The sequence below is a fragment of the Peromyscus maniculatus genome, chromosome 5, assembly GCF_049852395.1.
Source record: "Peromyscus maniculatus bairdii isolate BWxNUB_F1_BW_parent chromosome 5, HU_Pman_BW_mat_3.1, whole genome shotgun sequence".
Taxonomy (NCBI): Eukaryota; Metazoa; Chordata; class Mammalia; order Rodentia; family Cricetidae; genus Peromyscus; species Peromyscus maniculatus.
Genome location: NC_134856.1, coordinates 143,580,541 through 143,602,856, shown reverse-complemented (window position 1 = coordinate 143,602,856; position 22,316 = coordinate 143,580,541). Strand labels below are relative to the sequence as shown.

General features: G+C 46.1%; 1 protein-coding gene across 5 annotated transcripts in view; it reads left to right on the top strand.

The window, feature by feature from the left end:
- Ptch1 (patched 1) overlaps window positions 1-22,316 on the top strand; it is a 65,677-nt gene that overhangs the window by 37,370 nt on the left and 5,991 nt on the right. For all 5 annotated transcript variants that reach the window (XM_016000270.3, XM_042278628.2, XM_042278627.2 and 2 more), the window contains 8 exons: window positions 3,441-3,559; window positions 4,143-4,545; window positions 4,962-5,271; window positions 10,260-10,402; window positions 12,307-12,490; window positions 14,161-14,441; window positions 16,317-16,454; window positions 18,523-18,665. In XM_016000270.3, the coding sequence (XP_015855756.1) occupies window positions 3,441-3,559; window positions 4,143-4,545; window positions 4,962-5,271; window positions 10,260-10,402; window positions 12,307-12,490; window positions 14,161-14,441; window positions 16,317-16,454; window positions 18,523-18,665 (1,721 nt within the window). The remainder of the gene's footprint in view (window positions 1-3,440; window positions 3,560-4,142; window positions 4,546-4,961; window positions 5,272-10,259; window positions 10,403-12,306; window positions 12,491-14,160; window positions 14,442-16,316; window positions 16,455-18,522; window positions 18,666-22,316) is intronic.

Below are 22,316 nucleotides of genomic sequence, written 5' to 3'. Positions count from 1 at the left end.
TGTGTGTGTTACTGTGTGAGTGTATGAGTGTATATATTCATGTACAGATGCCAAAGCAAGACATCAGGTATCTTCCTTCGCTGTCTGACTTGAGAAAGAGTCTCTCACTTAACCTGAAGCTTATCTGCCATCTGGGCTGGATGGCCAGTAAGCTCCACCCCAATGCTGGGAGTACAGGCATTAGAAGCAGTATTCAGCTTTTTATGTGGATATTGGGAATTGGTTGTATGACAAGACTTTTCCTGGGGAGATGCAACACACATGTCTACTCATACCACATAGGGAACCTGTGACAGACCAAAGTACAGATACCACCAAAGTCCAACTTGGTAAACCAATGATTTTTACTGGGGATACTTACAGAAGTATCAGTGATGGGTTACTTATAAGAGCAGAAATGACTCAGACAGCTGCATCACCAAAGCCACCCCAGCATGAGTGATAGCTCACAAAGCTAGGAACTGGGGACCCACTGCACAGCCTGTAGGCAGCTCAGCAGGGTGGAGAGTGTCCTTTCCAGGTGACTTCTGGTCTAAACTTGTGCTTCCAGACAACCAGTTGGATCTACCGAGTGGTCTTTGCAGTTCAGTTGTCTGGAGTCTTCTTTGCAGCTTGGCTCTGCTTACTCTGGCGGGGAGGAGCCTAGTGAATCTGATCAGTTTCAGGGACTTCCTAAAGCTATTGTTTATGTTCCTGTTTAAAGAGCTTTCTGCAGGATAGAATGTTTTGGTTCCGGAGAAAATTATTTACGCAACAGAATTTGAAATCAGGTCCTCAGGTTTCAGTGACTACTCTTACCTACTATCCCCACTTTCTGTTTGTGGCAGTGGGATTTGAACCCAAGACCACACAAAGAAGTAGTCTACCATTGAACTAAACCCTTACACCAGTAAAAGGTTCTAGGTTAGGGTCCTGCCACAGGCGTCTCTGCAGGGCCACTATAGATGCTTTGGGGGTGGGGGCAGCATCTCTAAGAGTAACTGGATTCAATCCACAGCCAAGATCATTCCCATCAGATTCTCTGGTTTGCTTAGAATTTCTTTTTGTTGTTTAAAGTATCATCTTACTTTGCAGAGACCATTCTGCCTTGGGAAATCCTTGCTAGCTGCTTCTAAGGTTTTGACACCCATGGGGGATGTCAGCGTTCATTTTCTTTGCAGAAAATTATCCCTCCTCAATATGGATCACATGGTCAAAAAATAGGTTAGAAGAGCTATTGCTGTGGGCTCTTGTCCCTCTGCTTCCCTCTGAGTGAGCAAAGACAGCTGCCTGTCAGACTTTTTGAAAGTGTTTTTTTTTTAATGAGTGTTGCCGTGGCAGCACATGCCACCTCTGCATTTGTGAGGCTTAGTGACTCGGGAGTCTCTGCCCTCACCCTCAAGAGATGCCTAGGGCTTACCTCTGCATCCCACTCCTGAGCTGTAAACATGTCTGGAATTAAAAGGCAGCCCCAGCATAACTGATTTCATGGAAAATCTCGAGTCTTATTATTCCCAGCATTCCCTGCATCTGATTAGTCAGCAGTCCACACCTACTGCGAGTATGCCATTTCAAGAAGTCACCAGCCCCAACAAAAGCATCCACACTAGTTAAGATGAGGACTTTGCATCAAACCTCCATTTGAATCTGATTGGCTGAGAAGCCTCAGGCTTTCTAGGTAATTGGTTCTGTCTGTAGCAAACTGTCCACATCCTGGTTACTGTGGGAATGCAATGGGTGCATACTGACAGCCTGGCCTCCCATCACCTGTCACAGGACTGAGTGGCTCGAATCAAGAGTGTCTTTCTTGTCCTGTATCTTCCAACCAAGCATCTTGTATCTTCCTTGTTCCTCCTGGACCCTATTTTCATCTTCTAAACCTTTCTCAGGAAGCCTTCTTGGACCAGCCACCCTGTCCACCCAACCCATAAGCACTCACTCCCTGAGCTGCTGAGGGAGTTTTTTTAAATGACACATCTCAGGCTTGTATGAAATTTGTTTGTAGCTCTCTCTACTTCTCCAGCACCCAGCACAGACTAGACTTTAAAGAGAAGGGATAAATCTCCTAGATAGAGTCTCCAGTCACAGTAGTGACAGGAACCTGTCACACATGCTGCTTCATAAAGAAGCCTTCAGAGTCCTGCACATGCATCTGAGCTGTAGTTAACCTGTTCTGTTGGAATTGATGAGGTCCTTTTAAAATCAACTCAGGACAGAGTTGGCGTGATGTAGAAGACTTGGCTACTTTGTAGCTCTGTAGACTTAACGGGACTCTTTATTGAAGGGCCTGTCTTCCAGATTGCTGTTTCACCTGCAGCATAAACCAACACTCCCATTAAAAAGCCCTTTGTGAAGTGTCTCTTGGTTTTTAATTCTTGATACCAGTGATGGCCATGCCTCCTTTCCTCACTCTGATCCATTTTCCTATTCTGAGAAGGTCTCAGAAGCTGTCCTTTGAAAGCTCTGCTAGGAGGTTTTACTTTTTAAATGAATTTCTGATTATTTCTTGGCTATTTAGCATTCCCCTTCCATTTTCCTTTTCTGCTTCTTGTCCACTTCTCAGAACAGCACTGCCCTTGGATGTCCTGTCAGCTCTGCCTAAAAACAGCGCAATTTTGCAATTTTTACTAGGTCAGCAGGAGATCTGCCCAAGTGCTGCAGAACCTAACCCTGTGTTTATTCTAGGTTATAGAGTGGCTTTTGAATCCATACTTATTTATTCTACAGACTATAATCACACACAGGAATTTCTTTCTGCTTAACTCTCCTTGACCTTGGCTGTTGCTCACTAGAACACCCCAAAAGCTGCTCCTGAGGCTATTTGGAATGTGCCTATTAAAAACCTCAGGGGACATGTGTGAAATTTTAATTCATGTTTTAAAGGTGACATGTTGATAGGCTTGATCTACTTTATATACAGAGTATTAATCAGGATTGTGGGAACTCTTAGAAATGTTCTGGAAGGAAAATGTTTCTTTTTGTTTTGAAGTGAAACATCTCAAGTCATATTTTTGCCTGGCTTTGTAGATGTGGTCTGGTAGGGTTAGCAAGTCAGCAGTAGTTTCACTCCAACCTGTGTAACTTTGGGGCTCTCCCATTTCCATTACACACAGCCTGTTAGTGGTGAGGAGGGGAGGAGACACCTCACTGTCTGCCAGCTCTGCTTCACTGTGTAGCCACAGGTTATTGAGAGAGTACTGCTGTCTTTGTGTGGGGTGCTGGGGAGATGACTAGTGGTTAAGAGCACTGTCTGCTTTTCCAAAGGACCCACATAGTAGCTCACATCTCAGATCCCAGGGGTCTGACACCCTCTTCTAGCCTCTGAGGGCACTGCATGCACATGGTGCACAGGCAAACACTCATGCACATAAAATGAAAATTACAAAAGAGATGCTTGCTTATACAGCAGCAGGCTAACTAGCAGGTGTGTTGACTGACTCCTTCCGTTCTTTCTGCTCCAGGCTGCCGTGGTAGTGGTGTTCAACTTTGCCATGGTGCTGCTCATTTTCCCTGCAATTCTCAGTATGGATTTATATAGACGAGAGGACAGAAGACTGGATATTTTCTGCTGTTTCACAAGGTACATTTTCAGGGTCCTGGGGCCTGTATTGGACGTATAGAAAGACTGTTTAGAGAACCCTTCCAGTCTGTGGGCTTCTTCTGAGGGGATTAGCTAATAGGGTTTAGGCTGGTGTGATGAGGGCAGGGAAGGGTACTAGACAAAGGACTCCTTGGCACGTGTGAGCTCTCACACTTTCCCCCTCTGATTATGCCCAGAAACCTCCCCTGGAGATTCTGCTGCTTGTGGTCTCTTTCCATCATGAACCCATGTTTGTTCAGGATTGTTTGGTAGCTCTTTGGAGCAGAGGAATGCTGAAAACCACCTGTTTAGAAACACAGGGTGGTGGATTTTGTTTTTAGTTTTTTAGTTCTTTGGAGTTGTGCTTTGTGCAGGGGTCTATCATCATTTCAGGATCCACTGTGCATTTGGCTTGGACTTGATCACATCTGTGTCTAGAGCAGTCAGGTGATGCAGAGAAACAGTACATGTTTCTCTCCTAAGTCAGTGGTGTCAGCGGGTAGCACCAGTTCTTAGCAGAAATGAAGGCCCACTCTCTCCATCACGGCCGCACACTTCAGTGTGTTTTTCTCTTGTCTTTCAGCCCCTGTGTCAGCAGGGTGATTCAGGTTGAACCACAGGCCTACACAGAGCCTCACAGTAACACCCGTTACAGCCCCCCACCTCCCTACAGCAGCCATAGCTTCGCCCACGAAACGCACATCACCATGCAGTCCACTGTTCAGCTCCGCACAGAGTACGACCCTCATACACATGTGTACTACACTACCGCTGAGCCACGATCCGAGATCTCTGTGCAGCCTGTCACCGTCACGCAGGACACCCTCAGCTGTCAGAGCCCTGAGAGCACCAGCTCCACCAGGGACCTGCTTTCCCAGTTTTCAGACTCCAGCCTTCACTGCCTCGAGCCCCCCTGCACCAAGTGGACGCTCTCTTCGTTTGCAGAGAAACACTATGCTCCTTTCCTCTTGAAACCCAAAGCCAAGGTAACCTTCCACCATGTGTGCTTTCCTGCCTTGAAGAAAAATATGTGAACTGTTGGCACCTTTGGGATCCATCCTCATGTGCACGTGTGCTTCAGGACATGCCCACCAAAGTCAGACTGCAAATTTCAGGGCCGCTTTAATGAGCACACTCCTACATGGGGAGGTTCCATATAGCAGATATTATTTTGAATATAAATGAGGTCCTCAGTTTATATGCATTTTTATTCTTGGTGAGATTACTTAAAAAGATGATTTAGTGTGGTTTATGCTTTTCCCTCTGGGAGACTGACCCCTAAGATGCCATGCTAAGTGTGGGCTGTTTATGTGAGAAGAATAAAGGAAGCAGTTGGTGCTGGTATTGGAGGTATCAAGAATATTCTTTTGGGTCTCATCCGGTGCCCTTCTCTCTGTTGCAGGTTGTGGTAATCCTCCTTTTCCTGGGCTTGCTGGGGGTCAGTCTTTATGGGACCACCCGAGTGAGAGACGGGCTGGACCTCACAGACATTGTCCCTCGGGAAACCAGAGAATATGACTTCATTGCTGCACAGTTCAAATACTTTTCTTTCTACAACATGTATATAGTCACCCAGAAAGCAGATTACCCAAATATCCAACACCTACTTTATGACCTTCATAAGAGTTTCAGCAATGTGAAGTATGTCATGCTGGAGGAGAACAAGCAACTTCCCCAAATGTGGCTGCACTACTTCAGAGATTGGCTCCAAGGTAGGGCTTGCGGCAGGATATGCCATCCTCTGCTTTCCTTCCTCAGTCTCACCCACAGTGATTCCCTTCTGTCCACTGTATGAAAGAAAGTGCTCCATCATAATGGAACAGCTTTATCGTGTGTGTGTGTGTGTGTGTGTGTGTGTGTGTGTGTGTGTGTGTGTGTCAGTGTGTGTGTCTGTGTGTGTGTGTGTGTGTGTGTGTGTTGCCTGCATGTATGTGCATCAATTATGTATCTGGTCCCTGAATTCAGAAGAGGACACTGGATTCCTTGGAACTGGAGTTGTGGGTGCTGAGAACACATTTGTGAACACACACACTGGGGAAAGACGTTAGAACATGGGGAGCCTGGGGCTTCTGTTGCTCTTTTCCTGTTGGACGGTGGCCAGTTGAGTGACCAAGTGAGACTGGAGTATTTGGTGAGATTTCTGAGCGGTCTGCTAAATTACAGACTACTGTAACGGTGGATTTGGGGTCAGCCATTGCATATTTTAAACATCTTTTTAATTTTTGTTCATATACATGGGGTTCATAGCAAATTTGAGTAGATGGTGTAGAAATTGCTCGTCCCCCCGCCTCCCCGCCTTCCCTGTGTGTCAATAGCCAACACTAAAATGTACGTGTTTCATCTTCAAATTGATGTTTGACACTATTGTCTTCCAAGGAGCTTCATGCCAACCGTCCTTCCATTTGTGATGAACTTAGAAATGTTTACCCACGTACTGCTGTTTCTGAAGGGGCAAATCCTGCTGCTCTTCCCCCGCCCCCGCCCCCGCCCCTATTTTACCTGTTGATTTGTGTGTGAGGGTGACCATGTGCATACCACAGTGTGCATACTGAGACAGCGTTCCTCCTTCTACCATGTGGGGCCTGGGGATTGAACTCGGATCTTCAGGTTTGGTGCCTTTTACTCCCTTAGATACATCTTTAGGAAATATTATTAGTCTGCCGGCGAAAAATATAAGATGGACTAAATTTGCTTGTAACTGCTGACTGACTGAGTATAAACGCATTCAGTGGTTTCCAGAACATCTGTTAATGTTGACACGGGCAAAGCACAGTAGACAATCAGGACCATTATCCACACAATTCAAGCAAAATTGCTTTTATTGGAGCACCCAAATAAATTACAACTCCAGCATATGTTGGCTTAGATTATCCCAGTGGCTGTCTTAATTTCCCACTTAATTAGGCTTATTTAAACACATATTTAAGTGCTCTTTTTGTCTTAAGTCAGTACTCCTGCATGTAAAGATCGGGCAGCCAGTTTTCTTATGAGTCTGCATTAGGTGATAAACTACTTAGTTTGACGGGAATTGGTGTTGAGCAGTGACCAGAATTTGCTTATGCATGTGTGCCAGGTCCAACTTTGAGGGAAAGTGGAGAAAGCATCATTTTATTGTTACAGACCAGGAAGCCCAGGAGATTAACTTGAATTCACCCCAAGTTTTATTTTCTTACACTTGGTTCTCAACGCATTATTTTTTAAGTAGTGAATTAACAAAGAGCCAAACAGTTGCCAGAGTCTCTGCTTTTCTCCTCACCCCCCTCCACACACACACACACATTGACCAAAGACATGCAAATAACTTGCCACAAATGACAAAGAGGTCTGCTGTGCTGAGTGGAGGAGGGTGTGGTAGAAGGAGCTCCAGTGTCTTAGGCCAGTGCCTTCCCTTTGGGGAGGTTGGCTGGGGTTGGGAAGGGTGCAATAGACCCTCTCTTTAGGCAGTCTTCTAAAAACAGTATTAGAGACAGTCTCTAGTTTCTCCTCTTGTAAGACCCAAAACATTGGGATGCATAGACACCTATGTAGTTGAACTACAGTTTGGTTGCTAAGCAAGCAGTACCCAGCCAAACTGTTATGTGGGTACCTGCTAAGATGTCAGAATCCCATGTGGCCATGGAGCTGTAGTGCCTCAGTGGGTCCTCCAGAGCACTGCTCACAGACACCAGGGCCCTTGGCTGCTGAGGCATTTTTCAGACCTGCTGAGTGGTTGCTCAGGTCTTTGAACATTTCCTTGGAGGAAGCAGTTCTCGCAGCAGCATTTCTTCCAAATACTTGGTGTATTGTGAAGTCCATTCAACTGTGCCATCTCATTTAATTTTGTTTTTTCACTCCTAAAAAATATTTAATGGCTAACACAGGGATTATCTGGTGTTGTTTTGAAAGTCAGTCCTGAGGTAGAACCCAGGGCATCATTCTACCTTTTAGATATAGCCCCAGCTCTCGTAGGACATCGGTGAACATGCACATAAAGGAGGTGAAGTTAGAGGTGATGTACATGTGCATCATGTACAGGTGGCATTTATTTTTAATTCATACTGAATTACATGAACGAAATAGATTATCATTTCACTTCTAGAGGCTTGTATATTTGGGTAAATCCTGTAGCCCAGACTTAAAAATATTTTTTTTTTTTGTATAAAATGTTGCTAATAAGAGAACTGCAGCTGAAATGTAAGGTTTTGCTGTAAACTGTTGGAATGTAAGTGTCAGCCAAGGGACAAGTGTTTGGTGTCTAGCCCATGGTAGTTAAGATTTTCAGTGGTTAGTCAGAAAATACTGAACTAGTTGTGGAAAAACTCAACTAGTCATAAAGTCAGTAACTGTAGAGTGCATTGGGTCAGCGTTGTAGGAATATGTTCTGAATTGGCTGCAGGGCAGACCCTGCAGCTCTGATCTTTGGCTTCCCTGAATAGTGCAGAAGTCTCTGTGTGAGCATACCTTTGCAAATGCACTTGGTTGCCTATTGTGACACCAGATGCTGCTGGTACATCGGCTAAGTTACTGGTGTTATCCATGCATTTGGTGATTCTCCTGGACAGCATACTGCTCTCAGAGTGAGTTTCCACAGTGAGTAATATGTGTGGAGTCTGGCTTTGGGCTGCCTGGGTTCAAAGCTTAGCTCTGACTCTTGAACCTTTCCAATGATAGTGCTGATTAGCCTCTCAGGAGGTGAGCATTAGAACTGACCGAATGCTAGGGAAGGTGAACTGTGTGGAGTAGCCCTTTAACACTGAGCCAAGAGGAAGGTTAGAGCCATGCAAGTCTGGAGTCATAAAAGCTCTCCTCTCTCATTTTTCCTCTCTCCTGGCTTGGCAAACAGACCAGGCCCCTTGTGGGGGGTTGGGGAGTGGTTGTCCTCCTCTCCTGTTTATTTTTTCCAGAATGGGGGTAGAGAAGGGCTTTGGGTCATAAAATAACATCTGCTCGGTCCTGCCTGTGCAAACCTTACTGTGGAAAAGTCTGTCTGAGACTGGAGATTGCCACGCTGGTGGTCCCTCTGCCTGCCTCCTCCAGCCCCTGAAGTACAGGGCCCACAGGTGACCCGGCCTACACCCTGGAGACAATGCCCACATCGTAATAATATTGGAGGGAGGCTTTTGTTTTAAGGGCAGCCCCACCTCCTCCCGCTCCCCAACCCCAAACACCTCACCATGCTGAGCATTCACAGAACATGTATTTTTGTTGTTTAGTTTGTTTTTGGTTTTGTCTTTGAAGTTCCTCTAGTCATGTCCTGAAATGGAGTAAAATGCATCTCTCTGAGCAGAGGTGTCTAACTCAACAGGGTAGGGGTCCCTGGAGCACCTGGGACTTAGGGAGTCTACTTGGGAGGTGACTGAGGAGCAGAGCTGGGGGGTGAGGAGAGTGCCTTCCAGGCAGTGCTCAGACCCTAAGACTGGGTCACCAGGGCCTTGTTTTCTCGTCCAGCATGCTTATCTCTTTACAGCTGTAACCAAGTGTCAGGTCTGTAATGATGGTTTTGATTACCGAGGCCAAGCCCAGCTGTGTGCGGTAAGCTGGTGGGCTCGCCCATCCCCCAGCCCAGAAAGCTCTTTCTCTCCTCTCCCAGGGCTTGCCGTTTGCCATTTGTTCTCAGACAGATCCGGATTTCCTCGTGCTCCTTCTCCTCCACACACCCCTCCACGTGGAAGGGTGGCAGAGAGGAAGAGAGCAGGAGGAGAGTGAATAGATGTTGGCTGTGATCTTTACACAACCTGGCAGCGGATCCCACAACTTGTATTAGCTACACAAGTCAAACAGATGGATCAGATTGACAGAGTCATGTTCGCTCGCCTGGGCTCCAGGGGCAGCCAAGCTGCTGTTGGAAGTTGGGAGCTTGAATGGGATTTTCCTGCTCTGGGTCGAGTTTCTGGTCCTGTTGAGGAACTCCTGGGGTCCTCCCTGTGTGCCATGAGATGGTTAATGGATGTAGTGTGTGTCTTTCTCTTCTCCCTTGCTTGCTAGAATAGGCCTGAAGTTTGTTTGTTTGGTTTTTGTTTTTTAAAGAGTTGAGCTAGCCATAGTGGAGCTCACCTTTAATACCAGCAGTTGGGAAGCAGAGGCAGGTAGGTGGATTTCTGTTAGTTCCAGGCCCGCCTAATCTACATACTGAGGTCAAGGTATAGGCCAGGAAGGAATACATAGTGAGACCTTGTCTCCAGAGAGAGAGAGAGAGAGAGAGAGAGAGAGAGAATTTGATCTTTATCTTTTTTTAGGCGGTGGGGGACAGGGTCACTCTTTATGGCTGTTCTGGAACTCACTATGTAAACCAGGCTGGCCTTGAACTCACAGGAATCTGCCTGCCTCTGCTTCCTTAGTGCTGGGATTAAAGGCTTGTGCCACTATTCCCCCTCCCCTTTTTGGGGGTGTGTGGGGGCCGCAAGAGGACATCTCCCTTGGAGTTACAGGCAGTTTGTATGCCCTCCAAAGTGGGCTCTGGGATCTGAGCTTGGATTCTCTGGAAGAACAGCAAGTGCTCTGAGCCATCTGTCTAGCTCCTGGACTTCTGCTCCTCAGTTTAAGTGGATCATGTGTTTTTCTTCTCCTCGCTGGGCGGCGATGGCTAGCATCGCGGTCCTTTCTTAAGTGAGAGAAAGCTGTAGATAAGTCTCCCGCCCTGCCCACTGTCCTCGGCGTACTCCCTCAGGACCAGGCCTCTTGGTCCAGGTTTTAATGTGCTGCACATGTTTGCTCTTTCCAGGACTTCAGGATGCATTTGACAGTGACTGGGAAACTGGGAGGATCATGCCCAACAATTACAAAAACGGCTCAGACGACGGGGTCCTCGCCTACAAACTCCTGGTGCAGACCGGCAGCCGAGACAAGCCCATCGACATTAGTCAGGTATTCCCACTGTCCCAGGGCACTGTGAACAACGACTTCTAGGCAGCTGACCCCTGGAAATTGGGTCGGCAGTGTGTGTGATCCCAGTTTGTGTTCCATAAGGGTCTGAAGTGAGGGGAGATAGTAACTGTGACCTCGAGCCAGCCAGAAAGCCTCCCTTTCCCTTCTCGTCGGTTAGGACAGGTGTTACCTCCAACACAGTAGCAATGAGCAGAATACGGGGGTGTTGACAGACAGTGCTTTTCCCAGTGACGCACACTGGGCTTTCAGAGTTTAACACTCATTAGTATGGCGTATTCAGACAGTGGACAATGGATTTGTTGGTTAACAGTCATTTGAACCGAGGTTGGGTAGATGGGTGGCTTAGATCATAGAGGTCATTAGGATAGTGGAAGGATGTATTAATGCTTTGGGGTCAGCTTGGCCCCAAGAGTAGATGTTAAGAACAGGCAGCTTGCTGTGGCCTGAATATAGCAGACAGAGGCATGCACCCTCCCTACATTGCTCTGCCTCAGTAATGAGGGCTGTTCTTTTTGATCGTGTTCTGTATTTGAAGCACTTGATCTCTGGCATATCCCTTCTGGTTTCCTCGGGCATGTGCAGGGTACATTTGCACCCTGGATTTGGAGTGAGTCCTAGGCCTCTTTGCTCTTCGTAGTTTGCTTTCTCTGTCTTTAGGCAGAAAACATCATGTTAATGATCTTCTCGGCAGCTCTGTACATTGTCTTCTCCCTTTTGCTGGCATTAAAGGTGACAGATTTACAAAGTACATTGTTCGGTCATTGTGGAGTGTGAAGTTTGGTGCTTTATAGTGGCATGCAATGGGCTGTCAGGTCTGACAAGGGTATGGCAGACCAGTCTGCCTGAGAGGATAGAGCAGAGACATACTGAATTGGACTTAGGAATCAGGGAGCCTGTGGGATGCCTGTGGTGGGGCTAGGCACCAAGATACCATTTCCTCTCCCGGGAGAAAGAAGAGCATGCTGCATGCACGGAGGCCAGGAGCTGTGCTATGTAATTCCAGAGACAGTCTGAGGACCTACAGTTGTTAGAAATCCCGTGGATTAATTGAATCCAGATCCCTGCCGTCTACTTCTCTCCATCTCTTCCACGCTCTTTATTCTTCCACTCTTTTCTCTGTGAACTGCTGTCGCTGGTGTTTTTCATTTTGTTAAAAAAGACCAAACGTTGGAAGAAGGCCTGGATCTAAAGTAAACAGGAAATTTTTTTTCGGTGTATCTACCATATTTATAATCCACACTCTGTCTCATAGTGTCTTTGACTCAAGCAAAGCCCACAAGACCTACTGTGGGAGCAGATGTGGCCACTGCATCTGACCAGGGCTCAGAAGTAAGATTACTCAGAAGGGCCCTGGCTTTACATCATTGTCTTCCACTTTCTGGCAATGGGCATTTTTTGAATACACAGGTCATCGGAGGCTGTGTTAGCAAAATTTATACAGATGTTGTTTTATTTTATAGCTCCCCTCCATTTACTGGGTGGTATTTCCTTCAGTGTTAACAACAGAGGTTAACTGCACACAGACGTGGATGGGGATGCTTGCCAGGTTTCCCCCCTGCCCCTCCTGTAAATATGGTTTTCCAGATTGTTCATTACCCGCCTTGGCTGCAGACAGTCTCTTTTAGCATCCAGATTTAATTGGTTCAGCCGATTCCTGGGCCATCTGCAGAACCTGTGTTTGCTGTAAACACACTGGTGATTGCATCCCCCAATAGGTGCATTTTGAAAGACATCAAAGGTATTTTTGAGGGACTTAGGGCACTGTCAAGCCATGGGCCTTCTACTGTTTGTTGGAAATGTGGGTACAAAGCTTTACTATCCCAGCAGGAGTGTGTTTACCTCACAGCCTGCTCTGAATGACCTCTGTTCTTCCCATTTTGTAGTTGACTAAACAGCGTCTGGTGGATGCAGATGGCATCATTAATCCCAGCGCTTTCTACATCTACCTGACGGCTTGGGTCAGCAACGACCCTGTAGCTTACGCTGCCTCCCAGGCCAACATCCGGCCTCACCGACCAGAGTGGGTCCACGACAAAGCCGACTACATGCCAGAGACCAGGCTGAGAAGTAAGTAGCAGTCTATCCAGAGAGGCTGGGAGCTCTCAGAGGCTCCTTTAGTTGCTGCCTGGAGCTCAGCAACAGCCTCATTCGTTGACACTACCCAGGGTTCAAAAGTGTAAATAGAACAATATATTTCTTTTAGTTTAAAACTCTGGGAGACAGACGAGGATGTGTAATGGAATACAGCCCTGCACTCTCACTTTGAGAAATAAGCGTTTCTAACCTCCTTTTGTAGCCTTAACTCCAGGCATCTCTCCTGATGCCAGCTGTTCCATGTGAAAGCTGGGGACGCCTCCACATTGAGTGTTATTTTACTATTGCCGAGTTTTATCGCTAGGGATTATATGTTTATCTTAACTTTGTCAACTCTGGTGTTGAAGGGATTTTTGGCATGTTGGGTCATTTCTATAAGCCACCAAGCACCTGTGCTCTGTCAGAGCTGTTTAAACTGGAGAAGAAAAGTCTGTATACATCAGTGTTCTCCTCTTCCCTTCACCTCTAAGCCTAGGGTTTGAAAGGTGGCTCTGTGTGGATTTAATTTGCATTTATGTTAGAGATGTTAGTAGCAGCATATGCTTTGGCTATTGGGCCAAGAGAAGACATGAGAAAGAAGACGGGTCCCTTTGCAAACAGGGCAGGCAGCAGTCTGAACTCCCCTGTACCAACCCCCAGAGACTGGTGGCAAGCAGCCAAGGCTTGTCTTAATGAAAATTTATAGTTGAGATTATAATAGGGCAAATCATGTTTAGCAAGTCAACTGAATGACCCCAAAGGGTGTGGAACACACAGGGCAGTAACTAGATGCTTGTTGTGTGAGGATTTCTTCCCCTCTTGCTGAAGACTTAGCATTGCATTAGAAAAGCAGGCAAGGTTTAAGTTGCAAGGTCACTAAAGGACAAGAAAGTAAAGTGTCTTTTCTGCAAGGCATGACTCTGGGATTACTTTGGTCTTATAAATAAATGGTCAAGGAGAGCAAATTGAATGTGGAAACGAAAAGGTGTTTTCAACATTGAAGTCTTACAGCATTTAGAGTTCTCACAAATGGTAGTTATTTCTGGAATAATAAAATCAAAGACTTAAAAAAAATGCAGATCACAGAGGCCTTCTGCCTTCCTCACTCTTCACCCACTTGCCACCACCAAATAAAAACCAAAGGGTTGATTCTGGGCTCAGGAGATGACTCACTGGGTAAATGAGCTTGCCACACAAGCATCAGGACTGGGTTTGAATCCCCAGAATTCACACAAAGCTGGGTGTGGTAGTGTACCTGTAACCCCAATGTATAAGACAGGATGAGAGGGGGATGGGAAATGTTCCTGGGAGCTCCAGGGCTAGCTAGCCTGGAATATGCAATAGCAAAAAGCAAGAGACTTTTCACTAGGAAGGTAGAATGAAAAGATTGACATCCAAGGTCGTCCTCTGACCTCCACATGTATGCCTGAAGTGGGCACACGCAGTGAAAACATATGGATTGTTAGTGAGAAATTTTAAACCATCTCTGCATATTGTGAAAGCCCAGAATCATGTATTGTTTGCCTTTTCTGTTGGAAGAAAGATAATGAGTGAATTTCTAGGAAGTTCTCTCTTTATTACATTACATACCCAACATCTGTGGAGTTGGGGTGGAGGAGGCTCTTCCCTGAGGCCCTCATTCACCCTGCTTCTTCTTTGTCCAGTCCCAGCAGCAGAGCCCATCGAATATGCTCAGTTCCCTTTCTACCTCAACGGCCTGCGAGACACCTCAGACTTTGTGGAAGCCATTGAAAAAGTGAGAATCATCTGTAACAACTACACGAGCTTGGGGCTGTCCAGCTACCCCAATGGCTACCCCTTCCTGTTCTGGGAGCAGTACATCAGCCTGCGCCACTGGCTGCTGCTGGCCATCAGTGTGGTGCTGGCCTGCACGTTTCTGGTGTGTGCAGTCTTCCTGCTGAACCCCTGGACGGCTGGGATCATCGTGAGTTTACTATAAGGGTCTTTACAGAAGTCGGATTCCTTTCGGCATAGCTCTTTCTGCAGCCAGGAAGTTTTGTTTATGTCTGGGCCTTTGGAGGAGGAGGGTATAGATTGCATCATCTGTAAGATATTTATTCTACTTGAGGTGGTGAGGTTCATGGGGAAGGTAGAGCCTCTAATGGCCGGAATCTGTGTCCCCTCTCACACAGCATTAAAACATGCATGTATAAGATAGGAGGCTTTGTAAGCACACTGCATAAAGGCACTGAAATTTTACTTTAAAAAAAAAAAAAAAAAAAAAGCATAACTAATTTTCTAATTGGAAAGTTATTTTGTGGCCGCATCCCCATTCTAATAATGTATAGAAGGTTCTTTGTGTGTCATGGGGAAGCCTGCACAGAGAAGTTAAGACAGATGCAGGGGTGGGGATGACATGTGGGCTCTTGGTGCATCGTGTACACTGTAACTGCTGGGGAAATGATAAATTGCCTCTCATAGCTAGTTTGGAGCATCTTCTCTAGGCTACCCTCAGATTTGAAGTGAGTCTCGTGTAGAGTCTGACATCCTGGCATTAAGTCCCATGAACTGTGGTATAGTCTTTAAAATGCCAGAATTATAAAAACAGATTTTGTTACTGTGCTTAATCTGGGCAGCAGGTACATTAAAGGTAATTGTTTAGTCTGCAGAAGCCTTCACAGCACTTAAGTCATGGATGGCGTCCATCTTTCTCTGTTCCTCCCAACCTCTGCCACCACCCACTGTCCTATCCCCAAGCAAGAAAGATCATTTACTCTCATTCCTCCGTGTGGTGGAAGTCGGGGAGGCTCACGAGAACGTCCTTGGTTGTGAACCAGTTCTTTGCTCCTTGGCCGAGGAAACGCAGATCTTCCTTGTAGGTTTTCATGCCGTTCTCCACACCTTAGAGGGAAGAGGAGAGGCTCCAGAGCTGTGGACCCGGTAGTGCTGCCCATCTCTTGAAAGCACAGAGGCCCAGTAACCTGACATGCTGGTCTGTGGGCTCCCCAACCAAAGCACAGTTCCTTTACCTACAGAATCCTTTATTCACCCCATCCTATCAGCTCTCCTTAGGCTGCAGCCTGTAACAGTCAAAACACTGCAGTATGAACTCAGAGTTAAAGAACACTTTCCGGTGCTTAAGGTTAAAGCCTTGTTGTGGACCACGGTTGTCCTAGGTATTGGCTCTGGGACCTCTATACCAGAGTACCCCAGGCCCAAGTTGGGTATGTTAAAGCACTACTGTATTTGCATGTAACCTGTGCTCACTCAACTGTTTCTAGTAACTGTGTTGCTGATGAAATAATAGTGGGAAAAGGCTGGACTCTGATAGTATACTTCTTTATAGATGGCTCCAGAATGTGGTCTCTTTATTTTTCCCTTTCTAAGATAGGAGCAGAGAAAAATAATTTGCAAAGAATACTAAACTGATGGATATGGAGATAGCTCGGTCAAGCTGGGTGTGGTAATGTGTGATTAGGGAGGCAGAAACAGGAGGAGACCTGACCAGCCAGCCTAGCCTGATCAGTGAACTTCAGGTCTCAGTGGAGGCTCCAGAGAGCAACACCAGCTTTACTTCTAGTTTACACATGTACACACACACACACACAACTAAACTTTGCCTTCGCAAAATCTCTTTTTAGCCTGACAGTAAGTTGTGCTAACATCTCCCTTCAGCAGGCTGTTGAAATGTAAGGCGTATCCAGAGGTAAAGGACGGTAGTGCTTTTCTGTAGTATTCAGGTGACAGGTTTTTTTGCTCCCCGTCTTAGACAAAGCCGCACTGGGATTGTTGATTTGCACCGTTGGCCGCTCCTAGTATCCCTTGTACCAATCACTACCTGTTGTGTGCCTTCCTCAAGGTCATGGTCCTGGCTCTGATGACAGTTGAGCTCTTTGGCATGATGGGCCTCATTGGGATCAAGCTGAGTGCTGTGCCTGTGGTCATCCTGATTGCATCTGTCGGCATCGGAGTGGAGTTCACCGTCCACGTGGCTTTGGTATGAGAGGTCCTTCGGGGAAATTGGCTGACTGGGCAAAGGAACCTGGGCCTTTTGTTTTCTACATGTCATAGGGACAGCTTCAAGCACAGTTTTCTCAAGGAAGTCTGAAATGTTTTGGGGGTTCTTAATCTCTTGGGGAGTCCTAGATAAGAGACAAGGGAGTAAAAATGATTGCTCACCACAGTAGTGTGTTGGGACTGTAAAGACTCCACATTGATACTGGTTTGTTGTCGTTTTGTTGGGTTGTTTTTTGTTTTTTTTTTTTTTTTCACTAGTAGCACACCTGTCCTGAAGTTGTCACTGTGGTCCCAAGATATTCTGTGTATTTAGGCAAACATCCATCCAGTTTTAAGCACAATCATAAAGTGGGGATGAATAGAGCAAGACCACCCTCAGAGGCTTGGTGGGGATAGCATAATTGAGGGTAAGGTGAGCTGGCAGCCACAGAAATACCCTCAGGCCTGTGAACGAAAGCTCAGGTGTACAGCCCTGAAGAGCCTGCTCTTCCACCTCAGCCCACCCATCTCTGTAGACCTCCCAGCTTCTCATGCATCCATGGCAGCAGAAAACAAGAGAACCAAGGATGCTTTCACCAGGACCTTGGCCTTCTTTCTTTATACACTGCCTTGTGTTGGAAGAAATCAACCTCAAAGAGAGTCTAGAATCCAAAAGATGAGCCAGCTGCACACACTGATGAGAAAATTAGTCAAAAGCCCTGTAGCAGTGTGCAGTTAACTTTCTGCCTACAGATGTGCTCACATCCTGAGTACCTGGGGCTGTTAACAGGCATTCAGTAAATAAGTACCGGCTGAGTAAACTCTGGTGTTTGGAATGCCCAAGCTGGGAAACTCAGCTCTTGGCCTGAACCAAGTGATGTTAGCGTGCCTTCTCCACATTGTCCTTGGAGCTTAGCACGTGGTATGTGCCTTCTGTAACCTCTCAGAACTATCCCTGCACTCACAGGTTGTGGACTTGGATGTTCAGAAAAAATGTTTTGAAGCTATTAGTAAGATGATGATTTAGAAACAATATCTTAGAATTGTGTGTGTGTGTGTGTGTGTGTGTGTGTGTGTGTGTGTGTGTGTGTGTGTGTAGGTTCACATGCTTGTAGAGGCTAGAGGGTAACAAATACTGTTACTGAGACACCATTCACCTTATTTTGGGTGACAGTCTCTCACTGGCCTAGAGCTCATTGAGTAGGTTAGGCTGGCTGATCAGCAGGGTCCAGGGATCTGCCTGTCAGATTATAAGCCTGGCCCATCATGCTTTGGGTTTTATTCAAGATAATGCATCACTAACTATGGCCCAATAATATGAACAGGGCATTGTAGTGAAACCAAGTAAACATTCTAGGAGCTAAGCAGTAAAATCTTGAGCATATGTTTTGGAGAGAAAGATAGAGGCAACATCCAGCATTTCAGGCAGACCTGAGGCTGGGACTTTAGCTAAGTTGGTAGAGGACTTGCCTAGCATAAGCTCACAACTAACTGTAACTCCAGCTCCAGTGGATCTCATGTCCTCTTTTCTGTCCTCTGTGGGCACCAGGCAAGCACATGGTGCACAGACATATACATGCAGGTAAACACCCATACACATAATACTTTTCTTCAGAAGACCATTAGAATAAAGACAAATGCTTTATCATGACGTTAAAAACACAGTCATCCTTTTGGCTTTATTGCTACATTTTAGATGATTTCTTTTTTTCTCTTAACAACAGAATAGTCTCTTTGAGGTGACTCGAGCCACCTACTTGAACTTAAGAATTACTTACAGGGTGGAGGCTACAGCTGAGGTGGTGGTAAGGTGCTCGTCTCACCTACAGGAGGCCCAGGCTCTACCCCAGCACCACATAAAACCAGGCACAGCAGCACATACCTGTAAACCCAAGCACTCTAGAAGTGGAGCCAGGAGGGTTAAGTTCAAGGTCATTCTTGTACAGTAGTGAGTTTGAGGCCAGCCTGAGATACATGAGAAAATTAACAAAACCCAAGTATAGACAGAGTTGAGCACTTCACCACATACAGTCCAGAAATGTGACCATCTCAATTCTTCCTTTGCTCAGGCCTTTCTGACAGCCATTGGTGACAAGAACCACAGGGCTATGCTTGCCCTGGAGCACATGTTCGCTCCTGTTCTGGACGGTGCTGTGTCCACTCTGCTGGGCGTACTGATGCTTGCAGGGTCCGAGTTTGATTTCATTGTCAGGTAAGCAGAAGTGGAATAGGAGACTTTGTGTAGTCTCTGTGGCTTTTCCTCTGTCTGGTAGGTGGCAGCATCTCAACCTGTCATGAGGCATGCAGACAAGCTCTCTTAGAAGCTTTCTGGTCTCGTATCTTGGAAGACATAAGAGGAAAAGTTAGAGCAGAGGCAGCTTCACAGCTTGAAGCCGGAGGCACCTGGTATCCCAAGTGTTGAGATTCCCGTTATAAACACCTATGAGAGATGACTGTGGGTTCCGATAATTAACAACGTTCAGCTTTGGTTTTCTCTCCTTCAGAACTTTGGGAGGGGCTGGGGATGTAGCTCAGTGGGGTGCCAGGCATGCATGAAGCATTGGATTCTGTCTCCCATGCCACATAAAAGAGGTGTGGGAGGCTCATCTCTATAGTCCTAATCCTTGGCTGTGTATTGAGTTTGAGACAGCTAGGGATGCATGAGACCCTGCCTCAAAATAAACTGTAGAAAAAACTTAGCATACCTCCAGTGTAGTCATCTAGTTCTAAACTTTACACAGGAAATGAGTGCAGTGTACCCAGATTTTGTGTTTGGGTCCCTTCTGAGAGTTCACCAATGCTGAACATCTGACTTCAGGGTCACATTCAGGGGCTCCAAGCCTGGCCCGTGTACTCTTCTTTGGATCACAAGGCATGATTTTGCTACTTGGTATGGGTAAGATGGTAACTTTCCGAAGTGTAGAAGACAGTGAGTTTTCATTTAAAAAGAATCTTAAGATTGGAGCAAGAACTCTTTCCACAGTGCTGTTGGCCTCACTGGGTGTCTCTGCTCCTAGGTGTGAACCTTGATCTATTGCAAAGAGGCAGAACCAGTGTCCTCTGTGTGTAAGATAGTAGATATTCTTTAGAATAAGGCAGAAAAACCCAGAGAGTGTGTGTGGTGCTCCATGTCTGGAGAGGTGACTTAATCAGGCTGTTCTTGGTAGCATCATTTGGTTTTTCTTTTATTGGTACTCTTTGAAACAGAACTACTCTGCGCTTCGCTGTCTGGGCTAGAACTCCTGTATGTTCTGGCTGCTCGTCAGACCACTCCTTAGGAAAAGCACTACTGTGTGTTTAACACAGGAAAGTGTGAGGAAGACAAGAAAATGCTTTTTAAGGGATTGAGTGTTTGGGGGTTTGTTTGTTTATGAAACAGGTCTCATGTAGCTCAGGCTTGCCTCAAACTTGTGATGTAGCAGAGAATGGCTTTGAACTGCTGATTATCCTGCCTTAGCCTCCTAAGTGCTAGAATTATAGGCATGTGCTTATAGCCTATATATACTATATACCACATCTGGCTCTAATATAACCTTTACATGTGTACACACATAGGCTGGCCAAGTAGGGAAGCTCACCTTTTCAGATAAAAAGAATTTTAGCTAGAAGTTTTAGTTGAAGGTTAATGCAAAACAAAAATTAGTTACATTGGGGGTGTAGCTCAGTGATACAGCAAGTACTTGCCGAAGGTGCGTGGGGCAAGTGGTTTCAATCCCCACTACCAGAGGAGAGAAAAGAGAGGACCAGTCTTGAGGCATTGGTTATCCAGGCTTCCAGGGCGTCAGTCTTTCTGAATGAGGGCATGGTTGGCTCACTGTCTGGGGTGGAGTAAGCAGATTCATTTCAGTGTAGACAGCACCCTATATAACATGCTTCCTGATCATCTGGGGCTCTTAAAGTGCAGATTAACAGCGGCCTTTCCAGACAGCTCTCAGATGAGCCTGAGCATGCTATCTAGACTAGTCTTCACACAGTCTATTGATAAGTTAGTGCTAATCAGTAGCTTCTCCTTTGCCAGAAACCGGTGAGATGGCTGCCTTCACTTAGATCCTGGTTTGGGTTCGTTCTGTTTTAAATGGTTGATTTGACATTTATTTCCCCTACACACTCTTACACAGATACTAGCTTTGTCTTTCTAGTATGAAGCCCAATGCCAAATAGGACTGTTTTGGCATGGTCTCTAGGCTCTTCCAACACAAAGGTAATGCCAGCCTCATCTCACGAGTACCATTTTTTGTGACTACTGGCAAGTAGCACATAACCTACTCTGCTGTGTGGCTTATAGTCTGCCGGGATTGGGAGATACCAGTCTCCCCAGGCAGTTGAAAGCCAAGAGAAATAAATGCAGGGTGTGCTGGGACCTTGAAGGTTAGCCAGTGCACACCTTTGCAAAGGATCTCACAAAGCAGAACTCATTCCCTCCCTGTCCTAGCTGGGGCTGCTCATTCCCTCCCAGAGATATCAGAGTTCCTGTTTCAAGCACTTAGAAAGGCTTCCCATTTTCTAAAATAGGATGGATAAAGTCCTCACCAGAGTTGAATAAATGAGCAGACATTGTATACATGAAGCTGTCAGAAATCTAATTGGTCTGTTTATGTTGCAGCTAGATGGATGGGATGCAAATGTCTTAATGCCTGCCGCTGATATATGCCTCCACTGAAAGTTCTACAGTTTATGTTAGAGCAAGACATTGGTGGCTTGGGTTTTTACTAATGCAACTCAGAGGGTTCCAGTGTTTACAATAGCTGTGAGGTATTTGTATTTTTATAGGGATTCTCTCCCCTTTCATCTGATGTCAAAACATACATAGACATGGCATTGTAGGGTGGCTGTTCAGTTTTATGATTCAGGGGACCATTAACAGATAGATATCTAGCCCTCCCTCTTTCTTTCCAGAACATCCTAGCCCCACCCCACCCCCCAGCCCAGTTCCATCAAAGCCTTAGAAATCATTAGTTCCAGAAAAGCATCCTTGCGTGGAGTGTGCACCCTCCCGCTGTGCAGAGTGCCGACCAGAGGCGGGCCCTGGCTGACAGGTTTACCTTGGTATTCTTGAAGGATCCCAGACCTTTAGCCCTCAATGGTGGGAACGCAGAACTCGCTGTTCACTCTCCCTCTTCTGCCATGGTGCTTCAGCCTTTATGTTTGAATTGGCTGACGCAAAACAAGAGTATTCAAAGATGCTAAATTGTTCAACAAAAGATTGGCCTGCAGAGCAGCCTGCCATTGTGGAGCGCCCTCGCCCCGCACAATGCCCCCCGCTCCCACAGAATGGGCAGCGTTTTCTTTGCAGAGCTGGTTCCTGTGTTCTAAAAAGGTTGCAATTGGAGCTATTTGGTAAAACTGGAACCCAGAGAATTCTAGGCAGAAAGTTGTGATTAATGAAAGCCCAGGGAATGCCTTACCTGATGGGCTGGAGACTTAATTAGAGATTCTGCCGTAAGAGGCAGGGGCATTTCACAGTGGATTAGCTGCCTGCAGAAGCAGGCTGCTTTTCCTCCTGGGCCAAATTGTTTAAATTCTACACCCTTCACTTCATTTGTTTGCTTCTGCCGGGTTTTCGTGAGCAGGGGCCCCTCGGCATTGTGTCTGCTTCCAGGTTGTTCAGTCACTCATTTCACATTCCCTAGTCCTGTGTTGGTGTAACACGTTCATAAATAACATTACAGGCACGAGATCTCAGCAAATTAACAAACTTATTTTTTTTTCCTTTAATGAACTAACACTCTAGTGTGTGGAATGTAGTCCTCAGAGTCATAAGGTTAAAAAAGAACAAAGCTCCATACTAATCTTGTGTTAAAGTTTGAACTACAGTTTTGTGGCTGACTTTTCAGAGGACTGGGATTGTTAAGCTGAGCTCTTG